Genomic DNA, 24,829 nt, shown 5'->3' on the forward strand with positions numbered 1-24,829 from the left:
ATCTTTCTCCATTCTGAATAAAGGGATATTTGATAAAGTTCATGGAAAAGTGAAATTGCAATGAAAATGTTTTTAAAAATTTTATTTCTTTGAAAGGCAGAGTTACAGAGAGGCAGAGAGAGAGGGAGAAAGTCTTCTTCTGCTGGTTCACTCTCCAGATAGCTGCAATGCTGGAGCTGGGCCGATCTGAAGCCAGGAGCCAGGAGCTTCTTAATATGTCTGAGTGCAGGCACCCAAGGTCTTGAGCCGTCTTCCACTACTTTCCCAGGCACATTAGCAGGGAGTTGGATTGGAAGTGAAGCAGCCGGGTCACTATCTGGTGCCCATACGGGATGCCGGCACTGCAGGCAGCGACTTTCCCTGCTGTGCCACAGCTCCAGCCCCTGCAAAAAATTGTGAAATTGTTTGACATAATACACATTTTCCATGAACTTAATTTTTTTAAAAAAATTATTTTTATCTTATTTGAAAGACAAAGAGCTTCTGTCTGCTTGCTCACCCCTAAAATGGTCTGCAGTAGTCCAGGCTGGGCCAGATCTCAATATGGATATTCCATGTGGTATCAGGGACCCAAGCACTTGACGTCATCTGTTGCCTCCCACAGTGCACATTAGCAGGAACTGGAATTGGAAGCGGAGTCCAGGCTTTAACCCAGGTACTCTGGTAAAGAGATGCAGGCACCCTAAGCAGCATCTTAACCACAGCTCCAGACATCCACATCTCCATAAACGTTTTGTAAGGTAGCTACATAGACATTAGCTGATATTTGTAAGAGGAGCTAAAGAAAAGGGATGTTTAAGGAAAATGAGTTTTTGTGCAATGGAATGAGGAAGCAAGCCCTGAAAACAGACCAGCAGTTACCTCTGAAGTAGTTGTTCTTGTTCAGTAGCCCTGTTAGATGGGTTCAGCCCTCTCCCTGGAGGCAGCCAAGGGAAATCTTCCCTGCCTTCACCAAAGGGGCTGTTAGGTCTGACAACACTGTGCTGATAAGGTCAGGGAGGATTTTTGGGAACTCTATGTCCTGAAATCCCCAACCCAGTAATTCTGCAGAAGTGAGGGCTGGGAGATGCGCACATCCTCACCTGAATGCAGACTGGGTTTTCAGTCCTTCACTGGTTCTTTACAGAGATGCCCATTTGGTCCATCAGGTGTGTTGTCTTCATTAAACGTGCCTAGTGTGCTTACTGCTACTCTCTGTCTCATATCTGAATTCTTGCTTTGGCCAAGACAAGAACCTCCCATCAACTGACTCCACGAAGAATAGTTGAAATTAATAGATGTAGTTGAGTCATCAAGTACCATGCTTGCTAGGTAGCACAGACTGGGCTTCGGGTGCTCAGTCTCGTGGGAAACTACAGTGTGGCTAGGCAGGGTCAATCTTTGAGGAAGAGTGGGTAATTAAAGATGATTTAAAGCCCCAAAGTTTTGAAAATTGACCTAGTCTGCTAGGCATAGTAAAGAATTGGTCACTTTGTGGGACGCTAGTGAGCTTAAATGTACATGGAAGAAGATTGGTAGGAAAGGCCCATGTTAGAACATAGTTCCAGAAGAATGAATAGGGCTCAGGCTGGCCTGGTAATACTTTCCTTCCCTACTAATGCCCGAAGTGAGCTTGAAAGAATGCAGACTAGCAAACAGTAATCTGTGCTTAGGAATGAATCTAAGGTTAGAAGCGATGTATCTGTTTAAAGTCTTGGGAGGCAAGATTCACCTGCATTTAATTCTGCGCCAGTATTTTCTTTTGCTTAATTTAGGTAAAAAGTAATACGTTCATAAAGTTAATAGAAGTATATTTTTATGTCTACATACATACAAATTCACGTTGAAAAGCCATCCTTCCTCCCCTCCCACCTGAAGTACCTGCTGTTGATGGTTTGTGTCTGTGCGAATGGAAGCAGATACTTGTAGACCTTTCACCTGCATAGGTGCTGTTGCGTGCCTGCCTTTTTCGCTTATGGTAATACTTTAGAGATCTTTGAATATCAGTTCACAGGGAAGCTTCTCTATCGCTTGCTAAATTACCATATGAAATATTAAAAATATTAATTTATTTAAAAGGCAGAGTTACAGAGAGCAAGATCTTCTATTCTCTAGTTCACTCACCAAATTACCACAATAGCCAATTCTGAGCCAAGCCAAAGCCAGAAGCCTGGAACTCCATCTGGTTTCCCACATAGGTGTCGGGCCCACGTAATTGAGCCATCCTCCTTGCTTTCCCAGGAGCATTAACAGGGAGCTGACTAGGAGCTGGATCCCGGGTCTCCAGCCAGGTTGGCGACTTAACCTGCACCACACCAACCCTGTGAAGTTTTTTGTGTTGGTACTGCCCATTCTGTTTTTCCTTCTTTCTTTGAGTGCTCTTGTGGTGTTTTTCTTGCCTTCCTTTGGGGGGTAAGGAGGAGGTAAAATTCTTATGTGCATAAACCATGTGTACAATCTTAATTTGACAGATGCGTATAAGGGTACTTGAAAAGTTTGTGGAGTGGGAGGGCGGGTATGGTAGGAAGAATAACTATATTCTTAAAGTTGTACTGATGAAATTTGTATTCCTTAAAAAATAAATTTTAAAAAAAGTTTGTGGAAAGTGGGTTTAAAGCTAAGTTTATTGTGATACAAAATTTTTTGAAATCCATGCATTCAAGTGATAGGTGCAGCTTCATAGAAAATGCATGTTAGGGAAAAACTGCCTGATTTCAAAACTTTGCACCAAGATAAGCTTACCTTTTAATACCACTTCTTGTAGTTTCCCTGTATCCTAGTGTATCAAGATACAGAACATTACAATCACATAGAAAGTTCTTTGTTCTTCCTGAGGTAACTGCTCTGAAGTTTTTTTTACTTTGTCTTACCTCTTCTAGAACTTCGTGTATAGTAGATCCATTCACTGATAGTCTGTTGTGCTCAGCTTCATGCGATCAACTAAATGTAAATAAAACAAAATTTCAAATGTTTTCTATTTCCATACACATTTTGGATGAACTTGTTAAATGCTACAAAAAATACATTGCTAAAATTGTAAATATAGTAAGTTTGAAACAAAAAGATAATCATTAGGGAATTGGAAAAAATAGATATTTTAACATTGAATCATCTGGTCTGTGAATATGGTGTGTTTCTTTATATGCTTAGGTTTTAAAAATCTTTGGGCGAGCTTTTTGGTGGTTAATGTATAGTTATTTTTTTATTTTAAAGATGTATTTTTATTTATTTGAAAGACAGAGTTACACAGAGAGCTCTTCCATCTGCTGGTTCACTCCCCAGATGGCTGCAACAGCCGGAGCTGTGCTGATCCGAAGCCAGGAGCCAGGAGCTTCTTCTGGGTCTCCCATGTGGGTGCAGGGGCCAAGGACTTGGGCCATCTTCTACTGCTTTCCCAGGCCATAGCCAAAGAGGTGGATCGGAAGAGGAGTAACGGGAACTAGAACTGGCAGCCATATGGGATGCCTGCGCCTCAGGCCAGGGCTTTAACCCACTGCGCCACAGTGCCGGCCCCATAATGTATAGTTCTTACACATTGAACTTTTTTTGTTATGTTTTGACACAAATGAAATTTAAAATTTTAATTGTCAAATTTTTTGCTCATTATAGTTTCCACGGTATAGAAATTATAACAGCTTTTATTGTTGATGAGGAATTGTTTTTCATATGTTTATTACTAATTTCTGTAACAGAAATAATGATGGATTTTTACAAATAATCCTTATAGTCTATAACATTGCTAAACTCGCTAGTGAGTTCTAGAGGTTGCTTCATAGATTTCATGGAATTTTCTATGTAAACATTTCTGTGGTTTGCCTTTGGCCCAAAAGGGGCAGTTGTATTGTTCTTTCCATCCCAATATTTTTATCTTTATTTTTTTCTCGCTGTATCTTACTGGCTAGCAGCTAGTACGATGTTGATTAGAATATGTTATTGTTAATTCAGATTAAATCATCAATTGGAAATTTCTTTTTTCTGTATAAACATTTCCTTCAAAGAACTATTTTATTTCATTTTTTTATATTGTGTGTTGATGCTATCTTCTAATTTATTCTGTGATTTCTTCTTTGAGGCATAGGTTTAGAAGTGTGTTGTTTATTCCAAAAATTTGAGACTTTTCTAAATATCTTGTTACTGATTTCTAACTTCACTTCCTTTTCACCAGAGAACATAATCACAGATTTGAAAAGTTTTTAGAAACGATTGACTATTTTTTATGTCCCTAGCATGTGTTTCTCTCTCTTTTTAAAATGTTCCATTTTTATTTTTTTAAAGAAGATTCCCCGGGCCGATGCCGCGGCTCACTAGGCTAATCCTCCACCTGCAGCGCCAGTACCCCGGTTTCTAGTCCCAGTTAGGGCTCCAGATTCTGTCCAGTTGCTCCTCTTCCAGTCCAGCTCTCTGCTGTGGCCCCAGTGCTTGGGCCCTGCACCCCATGGGAGACCGGGAGGAAGCACTTGGCTCCTGGCTTCAGATCAGCGCAGTGTGCCAGCCGTAGAGGCCTTTTGTGATATGAACCAGTGGAAAGGAAGGCCTTTCTCTGTCTCTGTCTAACTCTGCCTGTCCCCCCCAAAAAAAAAAAAAAAAAAAAGGATTCCCCCAAGTGTTGGTTATTAGTTAGATCAAGGTGGTTGGTGAAATTGGTTGGTATAGTATAGCGCTGTGTGCGCGTGCGTGCGTGTGTTTGTTTGCAGCCTAACTGTCCAAGGAATTACTGAGGTTACCTGGATTGGAGATGTGTTAATTTCTTTTAAATCTCTGGTTTTGCGTCATATATTTTCTTTCTTTTTAAAATTTTTTTTTTTTAAACAGGCAGAGTGGACAGTGAGAGAGAGAGAGAGAGAGAGAGAAAGGTCTTCCTTTTTTCCGTTGGTTCACCCCTCAATGGCCGCTGTGGCCGGCCCACTACGGCCGGTGCACCACGCTGATCCGAAGCCAGGAGCCTGGTGCTTCTCCTATTCTCCCATGCGGGCGCAGGGCCCAACGTCATATATTTTCTTTTTTTCCCTTTTTTTTTTTTTTGACAGGCAGAGTGGACAGTGAGAGAGAGACGGAGAGAAAGGTCTTCCTTTGCTGTTGGTTCACCCTCCAATGGCCGCTGCAGCCGGCGCGCTGTGGCCGGGCGCATCGCGCTGATCCGAAGCCAGGAGCCAGGTACTTATCCTGGTCTCCCATGCAGGTGCAGGGCCCAAGCACTTGGGCCACCCTCCACTGCACTCCCTGGCCACAGCAGAGAGCTGGCCTGGAAGAGGGGCAACCGGGACAGAATCCGGCGCCCCGACCGGGACTAGAACCCGGTGTGCCGGTGCCGCAAGGCGGAGGATTAGCCTAGTGAGCCGCGGCGCCAGCCTCTCTTCATTCTTTTTTTTTTTTTTTTTTTGACAGGCAGAGTGGACAGTGAGAGAGAGAGACAGAGAGAGAAAGGTCTTCCTTTGCCGTTGGTTCACCCTCCAATGGCCGCCGCTGCAGCCGGCGCACCGCGCTGATCCGATGGCAGGAGCCAGGAGCCAGGTGCTTTTCCTGGTCTCCCATGGGGTGCAGGGCCCAAGCACCTGGGCCATCCTCCACTGCACTCCCTGGCCATAGCAGAGAGCTGGCCTGGAAGAGGGGCAACCGGGACAGAATCCGGCGCCCCGACCGGGACTAGAACCCGGTGTGCCGGCGCCGCTAGGTGGAGGATTAGCCTATTGAGCCACGGCGCCGGCCTCTCTTCATTCTTAAGAACTTACTCTGACATGTCTTCTGTGCAGAGTCTACTAGAAACAAATCCCTTTAGTTTTGGTTTACTTGAACATGGTGGGCTATTTTGTCTGTCTTCTTTTAGGAAAGATGTTTTAGTTGGTATACACTGCAATTGCGGGATTCCCCGCATTCCTTTTCATTTCATTAAAGATCTACTGCATTGCCTCTGATGAGAAATCCTTCACTTTCGCCTGCCACTAGTGTGGTGGGTTGTCGCTCTGGCTGCCACCAGAGGTCGGCAGTGCAGGCAGGAGCTGGTTCAGTGCCTGCTGTGTTAGAGAGGGCGAGTGCGGTTCTGATTGACACAGGGGTGACTGGGCACTAAGGGCAAATGCGGGAGCAGGGTGCAGGCTAGAGCGGTGCTCAGGTGGTCGGAAAAGTGGAAAAGGCTTAGTCACTGGCACTGGAGTTTATTGAAGTTAGACTTCTACTCCTCCCACAGACTGGGAGATAGAGGCCTCTTTTTTCCCTGAATTTTGAAGGAATGACTTTCAGGTTTTTGATCTAAAGATTCTCCTGATTTTAGAGGAGATACATATATGAGGATACTTCAGGAAGCTTGTGGCATTTTGAAGACCCCTGTTACAACTCAAAAAATGGATATACAGTTAGAAGCTTTGAGAGGTCAGGGGCCTTGTCATCACTTGTAGAACAACTGGTATATTGTCTTGACAGCCTTGAGCTTTCCAGATAGGAGTTCCCAGGGAACCAAGATGGTCTCTGGGGTGCTGCCTGAAGCCCTGCTGAAGTTTGGGCAGGTCTCTTAGTGGAGGTGTTTGGAAGGAGTTGTTCGTGCCTGGAGGTTTTGTGTTTCTCAGTGCTTAAACAAATTTCTTTTTGTCTGTGTTAGTTTGACAATGATGCGCCTAAATGGGATTTTCTCTACTTGTAGTGTGGTTAAACTCATTGTCGTTAACTGAACTTCTTGGATCTGTAAGTTTAGTTGAAAATATTTCAGCCATCATTATTTCCATTTTTATTTTTTTTTTATTTTTATTTTTTGCTGGTCTGCCTTCTGCTTCTCTTGCTGGGACTGCACATGTTTGTGTGACTGTTCATTTTGTCACTCAGTCTTTAATTTCAGTTCTTCCAATGAGGTAATTTCTGCTAACCCATCTTCAAATCTGTCTTCTCCAACCATCAGGTTAAGTTTTATAAATTTCTGATTTTGTAAATTTAGTTCTATAATTTGATTTGTTTTTATAGTTTCTGTTACTCAGCTAAAATTCTCCATCTGTTCATTAAGTCCTCGAACATGTTCATAATAGTTACTCTCAAATCCTAGTCCTCTATTTCCTTTTGGGGTCTGTTACTGTTAGTTTTCTTGGTTTTGTTTTGACTAGGGGTGACATCTTCCCGTTTCTTCACGTGGTTAGTGAGTCTGGGTTGTATATTGAATATTCAGAATTAAGCATTGTGGAGCTTCTGAATGTGTTGTGTTCCTCCCAGGCTGTTGGTCCTTGTTCTGGCAGGTAGTTTTGGGTGGCCTCAATCCAGCCGCTTCTCCGTTTCTTCCACTTTGAGGGGCTGGTGCGTAGCAGGGCCTCAACAGTCTCTGCATGTGTCGTTTAGGCCTTAGTCAAGGAGGTGGGTGGACCATGTGGGAGACTAGGAAGAAGCTCCTGGCTTCCAGCTTCAGCCTGGTCCTTCCCTGGCTGTTGCTGCCATCTGGGGAGTGACCCAGCAGATGGAGGGTCGTTCTCTCTCTCTCTCTCTCTCCCTCTGTAACTGACTTTCAAATTAATTAATTAATTAACAACAACAAAAAAAAGGTGAATGGGATTCAGAGTTGTATTTTGCTTTTTTTAAACATTTTTTTCCTGTTTTGCGGCTTCCTTCTTGGCAGGACCTCTTCCTTCCTTCGCAGCTTCTCCAGCAGCCCCAGCTCGTGCTCTTACTCTAGGTCAGTGGAAGTGCAGTTTTCTGCCAGAGCTGGACTTGCCCTGCCTGAGACTGGAGAGCACCCGGGCACCCAGCCTGGGGAGCACAGCAGCCCTTCAGCGCGGTTCCCTCTTGAACTGTTTCAGTCTGGTTTTGGCCTGTTTTCAGATATTAGTGATTCTAATCACTAACTAGGTTGTCACTGTTATCTGAAGGAAAGTTAGGAGGTTCCTGGAAGCAGAACTCTGTTCTGTTTTGTGTGTGCATTCTTTAGCTGACTGCATGCTGTTCTAATTACTGAGAATGTATAATGTGTTTCAGAATCTGGTAGGGCCAGTCTCTTTTTGTCAGGCTTTGCTGGTCGTATTATTTTGCTGTGTTATATGCGGAATAGTCTTGTCTGAATCTTTAAAAAGATGTTGTCCTTTTTATTGAGACTGCATAAAATGTATAAATTTGGTAGAGATGGTATCTCTGGTATTGTCATTCTGTCTGTGGACATGGATGTTTTTCTCTGATCAGAGTCCTTTTTAATTTTCAAGTGTGTGTTTAGTTTTGAGACACTTTATATTCTAGATACTTTGTGTTTGGGTTCCTTTAAAAGTATTTTTCATATATAAGCAAGGATTTGACTAGCTAGAAGCAACTTTACTATTTGTAAATAATCCTTCCAGTTATGTGAGGGGATATGTATAGTGAATGAAAGACTTGAAGTCTGAAGGTGGCCGGGGTGGAACCGGGCCTGGGTCTGGCTGCCTCGGAGCTGCGGCCTCTGAGAGCTCACTTAAAGTAGAACTGACGCTCTTCATGCTGTATTTTTGATTCTGGTTTTTGTGTAACTTGAGGAAGAGCTCTTTCAAGTATTTTAAGAGTAGAATAATGTCTTGATTTACACTTCCGTCAGTTGTTTTCCTTGGATTATTGTCCAAGAAAGAATAATCAGTTGTATACTATCCCTTCCTTAACATATATTCATAAGACTAAAATTTAGGTGATTCTGTTGTACCTTAAACTATACCGTGCTGTGTGTTTCTGGTAGGTGTTTGACAGATGTCTCTTAAATGTCATGGATTTTTAATCAGTATTTTTTTTGGGAAGAAGAAAAGATTGAAGATGTGTTTTTGGAGTTTTTTCTGACTTTTATAGACTACTAAAAGGCAGGCGAATCTCTAAAGTGTCGTGAGGTATTAGGAACATGCTTTTTTCACTTTGCTTTTTAGCTAAAGCTCAGTTACTGTAGCTCCAAAGCAGGGCCTATGACTTTCTTGCAGCCCAGTGGCTGTGCGAAGGACCTGTATGTAGCATGGAAGCCTGACCAGGAGCCCCCAGGATCGTGCTGCTGGCTACAGGAACTCAGCACTTTGACCAGGTAGCCGACAGTGGTGTGCACATTTGGAAGTTAACCAGTTTGATTTATTATCAGAAGGTGTTTTTGATATATTCCATCCTCCATGCATGAAATATTGGCGATTTAGAATAAGTGAGAAATTGAATTAGGTTGGACTAATTTTAAAAGCACACCTTTGGGCCTGAGAGATGTTGGCAGTTAAGAATTCCATTCCAGGACTTCCTCGTAAGCTCTTTCCTTCTCCCGCGGATCATGAGTGACTAAAAAGAAGTGGCAGGGAAAGCAGGGAGAATTTTCTAGGTTGCCCATGTTTTGGAAAGAAGTGTGGGAGAAAAATTTCAAGGTGGTGTGCTATTTTATTACAATAATTTCAAAAATCTTACCTTTTGGAGAGCAATAATAATTTTTAGTAAAACTGAATGTGTAAGTATCACAGCCAAACAGTGTGAAAATCCTCATGTGGAGGTGTGTCTGTTTCAATTAGAATTTTCCTGTATTAAAGATACCAATGAACAAAAATCTGGATTATAAAGTGAGGAACTGTCAATAAGGCTAATGGCATAGGTAACATCTTTTGAGTAGAGGATATTGGGAAGGGCATCATAGTCATGATTTCATTAAGCTAGAGAGCATTTTAAAAACATAACCATAACTTATCTGGAGTCACATGTTCATTTTATTGGCTTCCTTCATATAGAAAATATAGTCACCAGCACTAAATGCCTGTGGAAAAGTGAAGCAGTGTATATTTTCTGGGTGAAGGAAGTGTTCTGTACATTCTCCATGTTTTACATCATGGTATTTTGAATAACCATGCTTCCATGTTCACATCAATTTTTTGTTTTTCAATTTATGCACAGCACTTGCTCTGAAATTTGGGGACTGAGTACACCAAATACGATAGATCAGTGGGATACAACAGGCCTTTACAGCTTCTCTGAACAAACCAGGTGAATATTCTGCCCTCTATGGAATCCTAGCGATCTTGTGGGAGGGGGGTGTTCTGGAAGACCTGTACTGGGTTGCTGAGTGTCATTTTGCCTAGGATGTTTCCTTAATGTAAAAACAAGGCAGAGCATTTAAAACACCTGCTTGCCGTTATGAAAGATATATTAAATGTTTCAGCTGATGTTTTGATCAATGCAATTCTAGTTTTGAATCTTCTTTAAATTATTTTATTCCCTAAATAAGAACTTTGATAAATATATTCTCATTTTAGTTTGAGATTAGGTTATGAACTGTTGTTGGCCCAATTTTTAAGTAGACACATGACCAGTTTTTGCTAAATTTCTTGTTATCATCTAAATCTCATCTTTATACTAATATATAGCTACTTACTGAACCCCTATGTCACAGTTAACAGTAGGCTAACTCATTTTATGTTCTTTTTTAAAGTCGCCTCATTTTCTTTTTGAGTATATTAGTATTTGTTCATTTCATCTCATCACCATCTGCATTTATCTGAATTATGCAAATATGCCTGAGTTATCAGAATAACCACAACTGGGTAATGAGTTACATTAGTCCGAGTGAGTTATCACATCATTGTTGGTATTTATCATTCTTCACACCAGTCCTTTTTTTTTGACTGTCCAGTCACCTGCAGAGTGAATGCCCTTAGAAGTATCTCTGAATCCAAGTTTGGCTTAGTAGAAATTGACAAAAAGTTTTTCAAGTACAACTATATGATATTCTTTTTCAAAAATCAATTTTCCCCATGTGGTTAGCTTTGCATTGGCATTTGAGTCATTTATGTAGCATATTTATAAGAAACATCTGCTAGTGCTGCTGTTTACTTTTTTTATCAGAGCCATTAAAGAGTACCTTTTTCCTCCTGATTGTCACTAAAACTAACTAAATGGCTGTCATTTCTTTCTTTGTGCTCTCATTGTACTAATTTAGCCCATATGACTACATCCATTTCTTTTTTTAAAGTTCCCGCCTTTTTCCCCCTTGCTTCCCCACAGGTCTCTTGACGGTCGTCTTCAGGTGTCCCATCGGAAAGGACTGCCGCATGTTATATATTGCCGGTTGTGGCGCTGGCCTGACCTTCACAGCCATCATGAACTCAAGGCAATTGAAAACTGCGAATATGCTTTCAATCTTAAAAAGGATGAAGTATGTGTAAACCCTTACCACTACCAGAGAGTTGAGACACCAGGTAGGACCATGGCAGAGATTTTTTTTTCCCTGGTTTCAAATTAAGTGCCTGGATTTAAGTATATTCAGGTACTCTGGTGACCCAGGGAATTTTTAGCCTGAAATCCTAACAGATTGCCTTAAATTCAGCATATTATTTGGCAGTAGTTAAGGATGCCTTACATGGAAAAACATGACGTGGTGCATCAGTTTGCTGGGAGAGATGGGATTTCATGGCAGAGTCGTGTCCGGCGGTCGCCCCGATGAGCAGTGCCCTGGAGCTGGCCGAGGCTTGCGCAGTAACTGTTCTCCATGTGTTTGCAGAAGTGCTTGGGTGACACCATGTGTACAGGAGCAGTTTAGTGAAGCTCATGGCAGGACTGTTCAGGCAGTTGTGTGCGTGAAACTTTGTTAGACATATAGCTGTCTTCTTAGGAAATTCCCTAAATGGGATTTCATACTTCAAGGCAGATCTTTCCTCAGCCTTTCCAGTGGGGATTTATGAACTTCTGTGGTATTACATTACCCGTCACACTGGCCCCAAAAACATGAGGTAAATTTGAAGTTGGAAATTTCGATGGTGTGCTACATGCTAATACATTAAAAGTCTCAATCAGACTTGTCAGTTTCCCGACTGCTGCTATAATACCAAAAAGATGGATGCTAACTTTGAAAAGGAAGCTTCCTCCCGCCTTCCTCTTTCTTGGTGAAAACTTGATAAAGTCCCCCACACCTTTTACTCTTGGCATTGACTAACATTTCTTTAACTCTTTCAGTTCTGCCTCCAGTATTAGTGCCCCGGCACACGGAGATCTTAACTGAACTTCCACCTCTGGATGACTATACCCACTCCATTCCAGAAAACACTAACTTTCCCGCAGGAATTGAGCCACAGAGTAATTACATCCCAGGTATTGTTGCCCTCTTACTCTTCTAAAACTTGGATACACACACACTTTGTCCATAAATGTTCAAGTATTAGTAAATCGTGAATTTGGGATTTTGAATAGAAAAATTTGATTTTTGGGGTGTCTGTTTTATGAAATATATAAGCCTAGTTCATTAAGGCTTAATGTACATTAATGTTTAGTAAAATATTAAAGTTTTATTTGGAGAAAAGTTTTACCTTATATTTTATTTTCTTTGCAGTGGCTTTAATCAGAGAACAATGGGGAGCAGAAAAGAAAAGCTGTTAGTAAACCTATCTTGGTTGTAAAGCTGAGAGAGATATAGAATGTAAACAAACTAAATGGTACAGGAAAAATATTCCTGATAGAAATGTAACTAAAAACAACCGATTATCTTAGGTAACTTTGGTAATGTTTGAGATGTGGCATTTGATTCTATAGATGTAGCAACACAGTGAAAACCAGAAAACCTGTATTTCAGTTAGGTTTCATCTGGGTCTCAGTAACTCCTTATGAAAAATGAGTTTCAAATTCATGGTCTTCAGATTGCAGTGTAAGTCATATGCTCCAGTAATATTCCACCATGTGGTATTGGACTTTCGGATTTTAATGCTGTTTAGGAGAATAGCTAATGCTTTGTTACTTTTCCTACATGTTTTCTTTTGTTTTTTTCTCTTGCACTACAGAAGTTAGGAAGGACTAGGATGAGGATGAAGCTATGTGCTGGATTTTTAGTGTTTTCCTTCTTTTTTAAGGTTCCTCTGCTCCACTCCTGTTTTTATACAACTGAAAATTTATAGAGAACTTAAGAGTTTCAAGTACACACACAAATAATTCCTCAGTGTGTCCCATCCTGAAAACCATGCTTGTTCATTAAAAAAAGTTTTTAAATAAGGAAAAGATGAGTTTTATTTTATTTTATTTTTAAATAACTGGTTTTACAGATAGGAAGTGATTTCTCACTGTACATTTCTTTGATTACTGTTGTATTCATGAGAGAATCTAAGGCTGCTTCCTTGGATTGCCAGGAAATAGAAGCTTTTAGAGGACTTGGGAGAAAAGGGGAAAGAGGAGTGCCGTGTGATGGGCTAGGATGAGGGAAGGAGGTGGGCTGTGAAACAGGACATTGCCTGGGTGTGGGAGGGCCTAGAAAACTTAGGTGGTTAGCACGCCGTCTTGGTAGACACATCCCCGTGATTATCTGGAAGGATGTTAATAAAAATGCTCAGTGACTTCCACTTGTAAAGATGTTTCAGCTCATTTTCCTTCCATGATTTCTTTAATTATTTAATTAATGGATTTTAGAAAGTTAGAAGTAGTTTATACCTGTTTGCCTTTCTTGATAGTAGTGCTTTATCCAGCTCTAAGTGAAAGAAACCAAAAGATGTAGTTGTAGTCTACCTCAAAAGAAATTTTAGCATTTTCTCTAATATGCTAAAAGCTTCATTATTTATTATCTTACAGATAAATAATAATGAAAATAAGTAGAGAAATACAATGGATAAGCTATTTTAAAGTTCAGCAGCTCTTCCTATTTAGTCCTTTTGAGACATTGGTGGTTAAATTGGCAAAGCTTAGGTATGTTTAATTTTATTAGCTTTAGCCATTAAAGTAGTGCTTAATGATATGTATTCTTACTTTTAAATTCTTTGTTGTTTGAGTATATCCAGATATTTTACTCTTTGATTTTTTAGTATTTAAAATTTGGACATACTGACAGTTAAATGAAAAAAATTTGATACTTAAAAATTTGTGTTAATCATATAGAAATGACACTGTAAAAGGTTAATGAAGGAGACTCTTAACCCACTTTTTCCCTCTCCTCTTTAGATTATTACAAAATTATTTTTAGGAATACGTCTCCATTATCTTTTATTGCTTAAAACAATTTAGCAAATGTAAAATGTGAAACCCTTGAAAGTCTTGAACTTATTTTTCCTTATTGAAATAGCAAATCGTGTAAATGTACTCAGCTATTCATGATGCCTCCTTGAGTGTCAGAAATATGTTGGAAATGACACATTAGAATTTAATCCTTATTTTCAGAGGCTTTACCCCTGTTTTTTGCAGCAGTCTATTTGAGTTGAATTTTTCTCCTTCAGCCTCTTAGAATTTACTAGTTAGAAATTCCTGGAGAAATGTAGTTTTTGGTTAGAATTAACCAAATTAGACCAGTCCTGAACCATTAGCCATATATTGCCTTGTAGAACTTTTTTTTTTTTTTTTTTGGACAGATAGAGTTAGACAGTAAGAGAGACAGAGAGAAAGGGCTTCCTTCCGTTGGTTCACCCCCCAAATGGCCACCACGGCCAGCGCTGCGCCGATCCAAACCCAGGAGCCAGGTGCTTCTTCCTGGTCTCCCATGCGGGTGCAGGGGCCCAAGCACTTGGGCCATCCTCCACTGCCCTCCCGAGCCACAGCAGGGAGCTGGACTGGAAGAGGGGCAAGCGGGACTAGAACCCAGCGCCGACCCCACCTTGTAGATCTTAATATACAACATAAGCCAGTGCTACTTTTGCATTCCAGAGACACAAGTGTCTTTCTCCTTTAATCTTCTCTATATCCATCTATTATATTAGTTTAAAAAAAAGCAAACAACATTATAGGTACTGTTGCCTTCGAAGCCTACTGATTCAGAACTGAGACATCTTTGAAGTTACATTTTTGGATCTTGCCAAATATAGATATGGGTTTATAGCTATGTATCTACATATATATAATCGCACATATAGATACGGGTATGAGCCAGCTCTGTAAATAATGTCTGAGGAAATATGCCCAGAAGTCTGCTGAATTGTATTTAAATACGTTTTAAGGACTTAACCTATGGGATTTAGATCAGAGCCTGAATCCATAAGCCCTCAGTATACAACATTGCTTTTTATAATAATGTCATATAACATTCTTATTTGTTATTTGGAGTGATTCATGGGTTATCCTTGATGCCTGGGAAAAAAAGTAGTGAGAGCACGTTGCAGCCATACCTGACCTCGTCTAAACTTTTGTAGAAACACCACCTCCTGGATATATCAGTGAAGATGGAGAAACAAGTGATCAACAGTTGAACCAAAGTATGGACACAGGTAAAAAATGTCTTTCAGAAGTCCTTGGTAATTAGATACACAGCCAGCCAGCTGCAGATGAGATTACATGTGCAAACTTTACTCATTATCATTTCCTGACAGTGATGTACAGTGTAACAACTATTTACACAGTGTTTACATGGTGCTACATATTATAGGTAATATATAGGTGATTTTAAATTTATAGCAGAAGATACATAAAGTATATGCAGATACTGCAGAAATTTTATATAAATTCTGTATTAGGGAATTGAGCATTGCAGATTTTGGTGTCTTCAAAGAGTCCTAGAACCAGTCCCCTGTGGATACCAAGGATGGCTATGCATTTCTTGCATTTTCTGAAACTCTCAAGAGATATTTCTCTTAAATTTAGAGAAGTTGAGAAATGTACAAAAGAAAAAAAGAAGAATCTTCTGCATTTATGTAACCATATCTGAACTATCAAAGAGGGTGATGCTGTCATTGAAATATTAACATATGCTACTCTGCAGAATAATTGTCAGAATTCTGAAGACACTCATATGCTTTATTTATTTTTAAGTATTCTTAGGCTTGCTTCTGTTTATCAAGTTTTAGTTACTTTATGAATAACTCTTTGTGATGAATGACTAGAATTAGCCCAATACAGATTTTTAGAAGAATTTAGTAGGGGGATGGTGTTCAGCTTTTCAGTGCTCCTTTAATTTAAGTGAGTTATGAATTCTAGCAAATTGTTCACTCATCAAACCTTGTACCTGACCTAAAATGATTAAATTTTGATATTTGGGTATCCACTCCAAACAGTGATGGAGAAAAACTTTGATCATACAAGAAATGCCACATACAACAAAGCTTTTTAAAGTTTTTGTGTTATTTACTTGAAAGGCAGAGTTACAGAGAGGTAAGGGGAGAGACACAGAAAGATCTTTTACCCACTGGTTCACTTCCCAAATGGCTGCAACAGCTGGGGCTGAGCCAGGCCAAAGCCAGGAGCTTTCTCCAGGTCTGCCACGTGGGTGCAGGGGCCCCAAGCTCTTGGGCCATCTTCTACTGCTTTCTCAGGCTCATTAGCAGGGAGCTGGATTGAAAGTGGGGCAGTCAGGACTGGAATCTGTATCCATATGGGATGCTGGTGCTGCAGGTGGCGGCTTAAACAGCTGTGCCAATTTTGACTCTGTCATTCTGCCATCTGTCTTAAGAATTGCATATTTTAATATCACAGTCTGACAAAGTATATGGTCAGCCTTTCTGTACATTTTACATTACCCCATTGTGCAGTTAGAATCATTTAAATTATTTCAAATAGATTACCATTAGGAGGAGGAAGTTTTCCACAATAATTCTTTTGTTTAAATTCTTTCCTTTTTTAGATTCCAGGTTAAAGAAACTCCTGTACCTGATTATACTTACAAGAGCTGTTAGGAGAAGCAGATAATTAAGAAACATGATTATGGGAAATAATATGTTGCATAGCCTGAATGCAAATTGTTTGACTTTCCAAATATGTCTTTCTGACATTCCTGGATGTTAAAGAACTCTGTTCTTGAATCAGCAAAAATGTTCTTTTTTTTTTTTCATTGTGTTGGACAGCTGTTGCTGTGGCTTTTGAAAGTGAATGGCATGAAAAGATGCTAAATACCGTGAACTACAGTGAGATACTACTTCTCGTCTACTAGATGGCTATAATCAAAAAAGAAAAACAGTACTGAGTTTTAGTGAAAATATAGAAAAACTTGAGTCCTCATACGTTGTCAGTAGGAAGTAAAACGATTTAATTGCTTTGGAAAAGTATTGAGTTGCCATATGGCCTAATAGCCTCACTCCTAGGTACATATACCCAAGAGAATTAAAGCTGGGTCCATAAAAAACGTACACAAATGCTTATGCAAGCATTATTCATAATATTGCCAAAATGGAAACAAAGCAACATATCCATAAAATGATGAATGAATGAATAAAATGAGATACAGCCCTACAGCAGACTTTATTCAGCCACATAAATGATAATGAAGTACTACAAATGGGTGAACCTTGGAACTGGAAAGCGTTACTCTAAATAAAAGAAGCCAGACACAAAAGACCACAGTAGTTCCAGTTAGTGTGCAAACACCCATTCAGTGATGGTTAGTTCTAGTTCTGTTTCAACAGAGTGATATCAGTGACTTTTAGAATGACACATTTGAAAGCACTTCCTGTAGTAACTGAATTCTGGTTCATGAGATGGTAGAAGTTGGTTTGATGTCTTTAATCTTTAAAGCCTTGTGGATGTTAGTGCTCAGGCTGAACAGCACATGAAATTTGAAAGTTGGCTTAACTGGTGCCTTTTGTAATTAGTCCCTTTTCAAGTCATGATGATTTCACGAACATACTTGTCCAAACAGTTGTATCAAGAAATAGCATCTGTAGGATGGATCCTCAGATGTGGATTCCATACCCTGTGGTTTAGTCTTTTATCTTCTAAACATACTGTATTTGGTCCAGGCTATATGAAGGTAATTTTTAGAAAAATGGAATTAAAAGATAAGTTTTTTGAGTGAGAAGCGTTTTGGAAATCAAGCATATTTTTTTCATGATATATATTTTCCATGAACCTTTTGAACTCTTTTTATATAAAGATGCAGGCTTATAGGTTTTTGGGATTTTGTTTTTATTTTAAGATTTATTTCTTTATTCGATAGGCAGAGTGACAGAAGGGCAAAGACACAGAAATTTTCCATCTGCTCATTTGATCCCGAAATGGTCACAACAGCCACGTGTGGGCCAGGCCAAAATCAGAAACCAGGAACTCCATCCATGTCTCCCGTGTGGATCCTAGGGACCCAGACACTAGGGCCATCTGTTGCTGCCTCCCCAGGTGCATTGACAGGAAGCTGGATCAGAAGCAGAGCAGCTGAGATTCAAACTGACACTCTGATGTGGAATGCTGGCATTCAAAGTGACAGTTTAACCCTCTGTACCACAATTCCAGCCCCTTAAAAGATTTTTTAATCTGCATGTATCAATAGGTTGAATTTGGTATTCCAACAGATATATTGAAGTCCTAGACATTTCAGGTACCTCAGAATGTAACTTTATTCTAAAGTTGGATCTTTGCAAATGTAATTAGTTAAAATGAACTCGTATTGGAGAAAGGTGTGCCCCTAGTCCTGTATGATTGGAGGGTCTATCCTTAGGAGAAGAGAAGATGCATGCAGGGAAGGACGCCATGTGCGTATGTGGCAGCCATTGGCGTTCCCAGCTACCAGCCAAGCAACTGTAAAGATTGTTGGAGAAACTAGAAACTGAATAGAAAGGCATGCAATAGACTTTGCCAGCTCTGGAGAGAACATGGCTCGGCTGACAGATTTGGGATTCTGTCCTCCAGACTTGGGAGAGAATATATTTCTGCTGGTTCAAGCCAGCACTTGGTAACAGCTGCTCTGGAAAGCTAATACAGTTAGTAAAGAGGTTTTGAGAGAATATTACTAATAGCAAATACATATTTAATTATTTATAAATTGTATGCAGGTATTTAGTGTACAGATTGAAGCACAGAAAAAATTAGAAATTAATAGAAAATTACTCCTAGGCTAGGGTTCAGATACTCCACTTGGAAGACTGCTTTTCTAGCCATATGTAAATATTCAGGACAGCATGGTCAGACTCTGAGTTGAATTACTGAGTTTGCATTGTTCCTCTTCCACATACTAGCTGGGTGACTGAGGTCCTCAGCTTCCTTATTTGTAAAATAATTGATAATGATAGTATCTAACTCATAGGGTATCAACAGGGTTACTATTTGTAAAGCAATTGAAAATGTTCCTAACTCAGTTAAGTATGATATAAATATATTTGAAGAAAATATTATCCATTAAGAAAACGGAAATTCTTTTTGCACAAAGATTTGAAGGAAAACAACAAACAAATCCAGACAGATGTAGTTCACCTTCATGTTCAGGATCTTCTCTATAAAATAGGAAAATAAGGTTGTAAAAAATATGGGGTCAGGCTTGCAGATGTCAGGATAGTGAGCTTACTGTTATCACCAGTGCTCTGCCATGTTTTCATGATTTTGGTGGCAAGGTACAGTGTATATTTCATTAGATACATTCCACAGCACTTTAAACTTTTTAATGTTATTGCAAATGTTGCCATTTTTAAATTTTATTTTTAAGTTATTTCCTAAGATTTAGGAAAATTTTTGTATATTGATCTTTTTTCCTGTATCCTTACTGAATTCACTGTTTGTTCTAGTATTCTGTAGGTTCTTTAGATTTTTCTCATCCACAACTATGTCATCTGTTAAATATATGCCTTTTTCTTTTCCTGTCTTAGCTAAGATCACAGTACACAATTGAATAGAAGTCATATTTTTGCATTTGATTATAGAGGAACTCTGTATTTCCCCATTAAGTAAGATGAAATTGTAGATACTTTGTAGATTTTCTTTATCTGGTTGAGAAAGTTCTTTTCTGATCCTGATGCTCTGAGTTTTTTTAATGAATGATTGTTGAATTTTGTCCAGTGCTTTTTCTACATCTGTTAGGTGGTTCATTTCCCTTGAATGCAGGATTTCAGAAAATGTTTTGTACTAAAATAAGTTTAACCTTTTAATTCCATTTTCCATGAGCATTTTGAAATACCCTTGTAGTTTTAATGCTTTAATCTTTATGTGGTAAACTCCACTAAGTGATTTTGTAATAACACCAACCTTGATCTATTTAATAATGATGAATTAGCCCTTTAATATCATAAATATATTGTTAAGGATTCTCTACTCCTGTTTTCAGAAGGACTGTGTGTCAGGTTAGTATTATTTTTATTTCTAGATTATACCAGAGAAACCATCTCTTGTAGGGAAGGGTTTATTTAAATTGAGGATTTAGATTTTCAGTTTGTTTTCTTTTTTAAGATTTATTTATTTGAAAGGCAGAATTACAGAGAGATCTTCCATCTTTTGCTTCACTCCGAGATGGCTTTGCTAGCCAGGGAGGGGCCAGGCTGAATCCAGGAGCCTGGAACTCCATCTGGGTCTTCTGCATGGGTGCAGGGGCCCAAGCATTGGGGTAATCTGCTGCTGCTTTCCTAGGCGTGTTAGCAGGGAGCTGGATTGGAAGTGAGTAGCTGGGACTTGAACCAGCACTCGTACGGAATACTTGGATTGGACGCTGTGCCCTGACCTGCTGTGCCACAGTGCAACCCCCATTTTCAGTTTATGCTTGGTAACTTGTGTTTTCTAAGACATTTATTCATTTCATCTAAATTGTAGAATTTATTGCTATAAAATTATTTCTAAAACTTGTTATTCCCTTAAAGTATGTAAGATTTTTAATAAAGTCCTATTTTCAGGTTTATAATATTGATAATTTGTCATTTCTTTCATTCTTGATAAATCTTGTAGGGCAATTATCAGTAATTTCAAGAGACCAATTTCATCTTTTCTATTTTTTGTCTCTTTTCTATTTTACTTCTGTTCTTCATTATTTTCTTACAGCTACTTTGCAGTTAGTCTGCTTTCCTTTTGTCAATACAGTAGATCATTCAATTCTTTATTTATTTTTTTAATTTATTTGAAGTTGGAGTGACAAAGGGATAGAGACAGAGAAAAAGAGATATTCTGTTCTCTGCATCACTCCCCAAATGGCCTCCATAGCAGGGATTGGGCCAGCCTGAAGCCGGGAGCCCAGAACTCCATCTGGGGTCTCCTGTATGACGTCTGAGGTCCAAGTAATTGGCCCATCCTCTGCTGCTTCTCCAGATGGCGTCAGCAGGGAGCGGTCTGGAGAGCAGAGCAGCCAGGACTGGAACCAGCACACCAATAGGGGTTTACTGGCCCCTCTCTTTTGGAGGTTAATGTATTTAGTTGAAAGGCAGAGTTACAGAAAGAGGAAGGGAGACTGAAAGAATCAAGTACTTTCTAATGTAAACCTTTAAGTTTTATTTTAGCTCCATGCTACAGATTTTTTGTGCATTATTTTTATTTATCAGTTATTTTCTAATTTTTCTCAAATGTTTTGTTCCATGAGTTACTTGAAAGTTCTTTTTAAACAAGGGTGCATTTTTTTCTAGATTCTTTCTAGATTCTTCATTGCTTCTGATTTGATTCTGTTGTGGTCTAGAATATACAATGTACAACATCAGTCCTTTGAAATTACAGAAAAATTGTTTTATGATGTACGTGGGCGTGCTCTGAGGGTTCCATGTATATCTGAGAAGAGTATAGGATGTAGTTTAGTGTTCTATAAATGTCAATGATGTCAACACGGTGATTGTTTCAATATTCTTAATACTTTATGATTTTCAGTCTACTTGTTTGTCATCATGCAGAACAGTCTCAAAATCTTCAACTCTGATTTTGGATTTATTTGTTTCTAATATTCTCTTAGTTTTGACTTTGTATGTTCTTGGTCTCTGTAATTAAGTGATGCACATTTATAATTATTACTTCCTCCTGATGCATTGACTCTGAGTATAAAATGTCTCATTAATATATCTTAATTTTAAATTTTCAAGATTTATGTATTTACTTGAAAGAGTTAGAAAAGGAGAGACAGGGGTCGTCCGTCTACTGGTTTACTCCTCAAGTGGCTGTGATGGCTGGTGCTGACACAGGAGATTTCATCTGGGTCTCCCACATGGGTGGCAGGGGCCCAAGCACTTGGGTTATCTTCCACTGGTTTTTCCAGGCCATTAGCAGGGAGCTGGTTCAGAAGTGGAGCAGCTGGTATGTTTCTTGTGACTTAGCTTAACAGTCTTTTGTGTCTTGCTTAGCCTAATAGTCTTGTCTTTTAATGAGAATTTTTATTCCATTTAAAAATGATCATTGATATTGCATTTAGGTTACCATTTCGCTTTTTTTTTTTTTTATTTCTCTATTCTTGTTTTCTTGCCTTTTAGGCTAATCAAGTGTGCACTACTGTATGTTTGCTTTAGACTGGTTTTTCAAGAACATTTGTTAAAGTGTTAAAAGTAATGTTTTGGATTTAGTGGCTCCGCTCTTCATAACTTCCCTTCAGAATTTATTTGTTCCAGTTGTTTTAGCATTGTTTGTTGAAGTGACTTTCCTTTCTCCTTTGATTTGCCTTGGCTCCTTTGTTGAAAATCAAGTGATAAGTATTTGTGGGTCTGACTTTGGGTCTGTTGTTAATCCAGTTATATGAATTCATTTCACATTGCCAGTTTTTTAGTATTACAGTTGGCATTTTAAAGTTTTATCTGGCAGTTTCAGTGTCTGCTTAACAGATGCGCTTTATTGGCTGTTTTATCTCTTGATGCATCCCATGTGAGCAATCATTCATGTCCCAGCTGCTCTACTTCTGATCCTTCTCCCTGCCAATGTGTCTGGGAAAGCACTGGATGATGGCCCAAGTGCCAGGGCCCCTGCAGCCACGTTGGGAGATCTGGAAGAGGCTCCTGGCTTCAGTTTGGCCCGGCCCTGGCTGTTGTGGCCGCTTGGGGAGTGAAGTAGCAAATGGAAAATCTCTCTCTCCCCCTCTCTCTCTCTGCCTTTTTTTCTTTTTTTTGACAGACGGAGTGGATAGAGAGAGAGAGAGAAAGGTCTTCCTTTGTCGTTGGTTCACCCTCCAACGGCCGCAACGGCCGGCGCACTGCGGCCGGCGCACCGCACTGATCCGAAGGCAGGAGCCAGGTGCTTCTCCTGGTCTCCCATGGGGTGCAGGGCCCAAGCACTTGGGCCATCCTCCACTGCACTCCCTGGCCACAGCAGAGAGCTGGCCTGGAAGAGGGGCAACCGGGACAGAATCTGGCACCCCGACTGGGACTAGAACCCGGTGTGCCAGCGCCACAGGCGAGGATTAGCCTATTGAGCCGGGGCGCTGGCCTCAACTCTGCCTTTCAAATAAATAAGTCTTTAAGTAAAAGAAAGGGGGCCGGCACTGTGGCGCAGTAGGTTAATCCTCCGCCTTTGGCGCTGGCATCCCATATGGGTGCCTATTCTAGTCCCAGCTGCTCCTCTTCCAATCCAGCTCTCTGCTGTGGCCTGGAAAAGCAATAGAAGATGGCCCAAGTCCTTGGGTCCCTGCATCTGCATGGGAGACCGGGAAGAAGCTCCAAGCTCCTGGCTCCTGGCTTCGGATCAGCGCAGCTCCAGCTTTTGTGGCCATTTGGGGAGTGAACCAATGGTAGGAAGACCTTTCTCTTTGTCTCTCCCTCTGTCTGTAACTCTCTCAAATAAATAAATAAATAAAATCTTAAACAAAAAAGTTTAAAAAGATACAAAAGAAAATCGGATGTTTTTCATTTGTTCAGCATTTCCTCATTATTTCTAAAGTAAAGATTTTGCCTGGTCTTCTATATTCAAGGAGAACTCTGCAGAAGTTTTTACCAAAAACAAATGAGAAAGAATTTGAACAGAAATATGTCCATAAAAAATTTGGAAATATATAGAACTTAATAAGCTTGAGAAAGTAGTTACACATTGTATATTTCTGTAGCTGGATTTGACATACAATACACATAACATTTCTTTTTAATCTTTTTATATTTCTACCATTATTCTGAGTCAAATAGCATTTAAACTGTTATTTTACAGGTAAAATTATGATACATGTGAATTCTAAAAATTTAGCACAGTAAAATAGCAAAATTTAAATATTACATATAATTACAGCTAGCAAAATGACTTAATATAAAAAGGTGCATAATTTATCAAAAGTTAGAAACCCAACATTGTAATGAATATCACAGAAAATGACAGAAACTCATACCTAGGCTGTCAGAATCTAGAGTTTCTTTTATTAATTGCTGCACTAGACTACCTCTGGCTAGTTTCCAAAGACAGGGAGTTGTGAAGAATGGGTGTTTTTGAGATATTGCTAAGTCAAGCAAGTTAACAGTCATCCTTTCATAGTTGTGTGTGTGTGTGTATGTATGTATTGAGCTCCTAAAATATACTCTCAACAAGTTTCCTATATGCCTTACAATTGTTGTATGTTACATCTCTAGACTTTTTCTATGTATCTGCAACTTTTTATGCCCTTTAAGATACATCTCTAAATTTCCTTTCTCCTTTGTATTCATTGTTTTATTTTTTTCTGTGTATTTGAATTTTTTACATTCATTGCATTCACATAAATGATACCATGCAATATTTTGTCTTTATTTAGTGTAATATCTTCCAGTTTCCTCCATGTTGTTATACATAGTAGCATCTGTATTTTTAAGACTGAATGATGTTCTGTTATGCATATATACTGTAGTTCCTTTATCTGTTCATTTGTCAACATTTAGATTCTTTCTTTGCTCTTGTGAATAAAAACAGCATGAGAAAATGAGCATGTCATGCGCAAGGGAATCTACCTTAGACTATCAGTAGATTTCTCAGCAGAGACCTTCCGGGCTGGGAGGGAGTGGTTTGATACATTCAAAATGCTGAAAGGAAAACCCAAAAATACTCTATCCAGCAAAACTCGCCTTCAGAAATGCAAGAGAAAAACTTTCCCAGACCGCCAAAAATCTAAGAGAGTTTATCTCCATAAGACCTGCCTTCAGATGTTCAAAGGAGTTGTTCAAACAGAAACAAAACAATGCTAATTACTAAACTGAAAACCCACAAAGGATAAAATGCACTGATAAAGGTGGATCTATAGTCAAATTTAGAATAACATAGTTAGGTATGTAACTCACATGTCTGTAGTATGAAGGTGGAAAGGTGAAACATAACTATAATTAGGACACACAACGTAAAAAGATGCAAGTCATGACATCAGAAGCAGTATGTGGAACAGAGTAGTCTTTGAATACAAAGTTTTTTTTTAATGAAAACATACTTT

General features: G+C 39.4%; 1 protein-coding gene across 15 annotated transcripts in view; it reads left to right on the top strand.

The window, feature by feature from the left end:
• SMAD2 (SMAD family member 2) overlaps window positions 1-24,829 on the top strand; it is a 93,497-nt gene that overhangs the window by 56,612 nt on the left and 12,056 nt on the right. For 12 of the 15 annotated variants that reach the window (XM_070050203.1, XM_051851973.2, XM_070050201.1 and 9 more), the window contains 4 exons: window positions 9,811-9,900; window positions 10,918-11,111; window positions 11,866-12,000; window positions 15,006-15,080. In XM_070050203.1, coding sequence (XP_069906304.1) covers window positions 9,811-9,900; window positions 10,918-11,111; window positions 11,866-12,000; window positions 15,006-15,080 — 494 coding nt within the window. The remainder of the gene's footprint in view (window positions 1-9,810; window positions 9,901-10,917; window positions 11,112-11,865; window positions 12,001-15,005; window positions 15,081-24,829) is intronic. The other 3 variants (XM_051851976.2, XM_070050205.1, XM_070050206.1) reach the window with 1 other exon arrangement.

The sequence above is a fragment of the Oryctolagus cuniculus genome, chromosome 10 (assembly GCF_964237555.1).
Source record: "Oryctolagus cuniculus chromosome 10, mOryCun1.1, whole genome shotgun sequence".
Classification (NCBI taxonomy): domain Eukaryota; kingdom Metazoa; phylum Chordata; class Mammalia; order Lagomorpha; family Leporidae; genus Oryctolagus; species Oryctolagus cuniculus.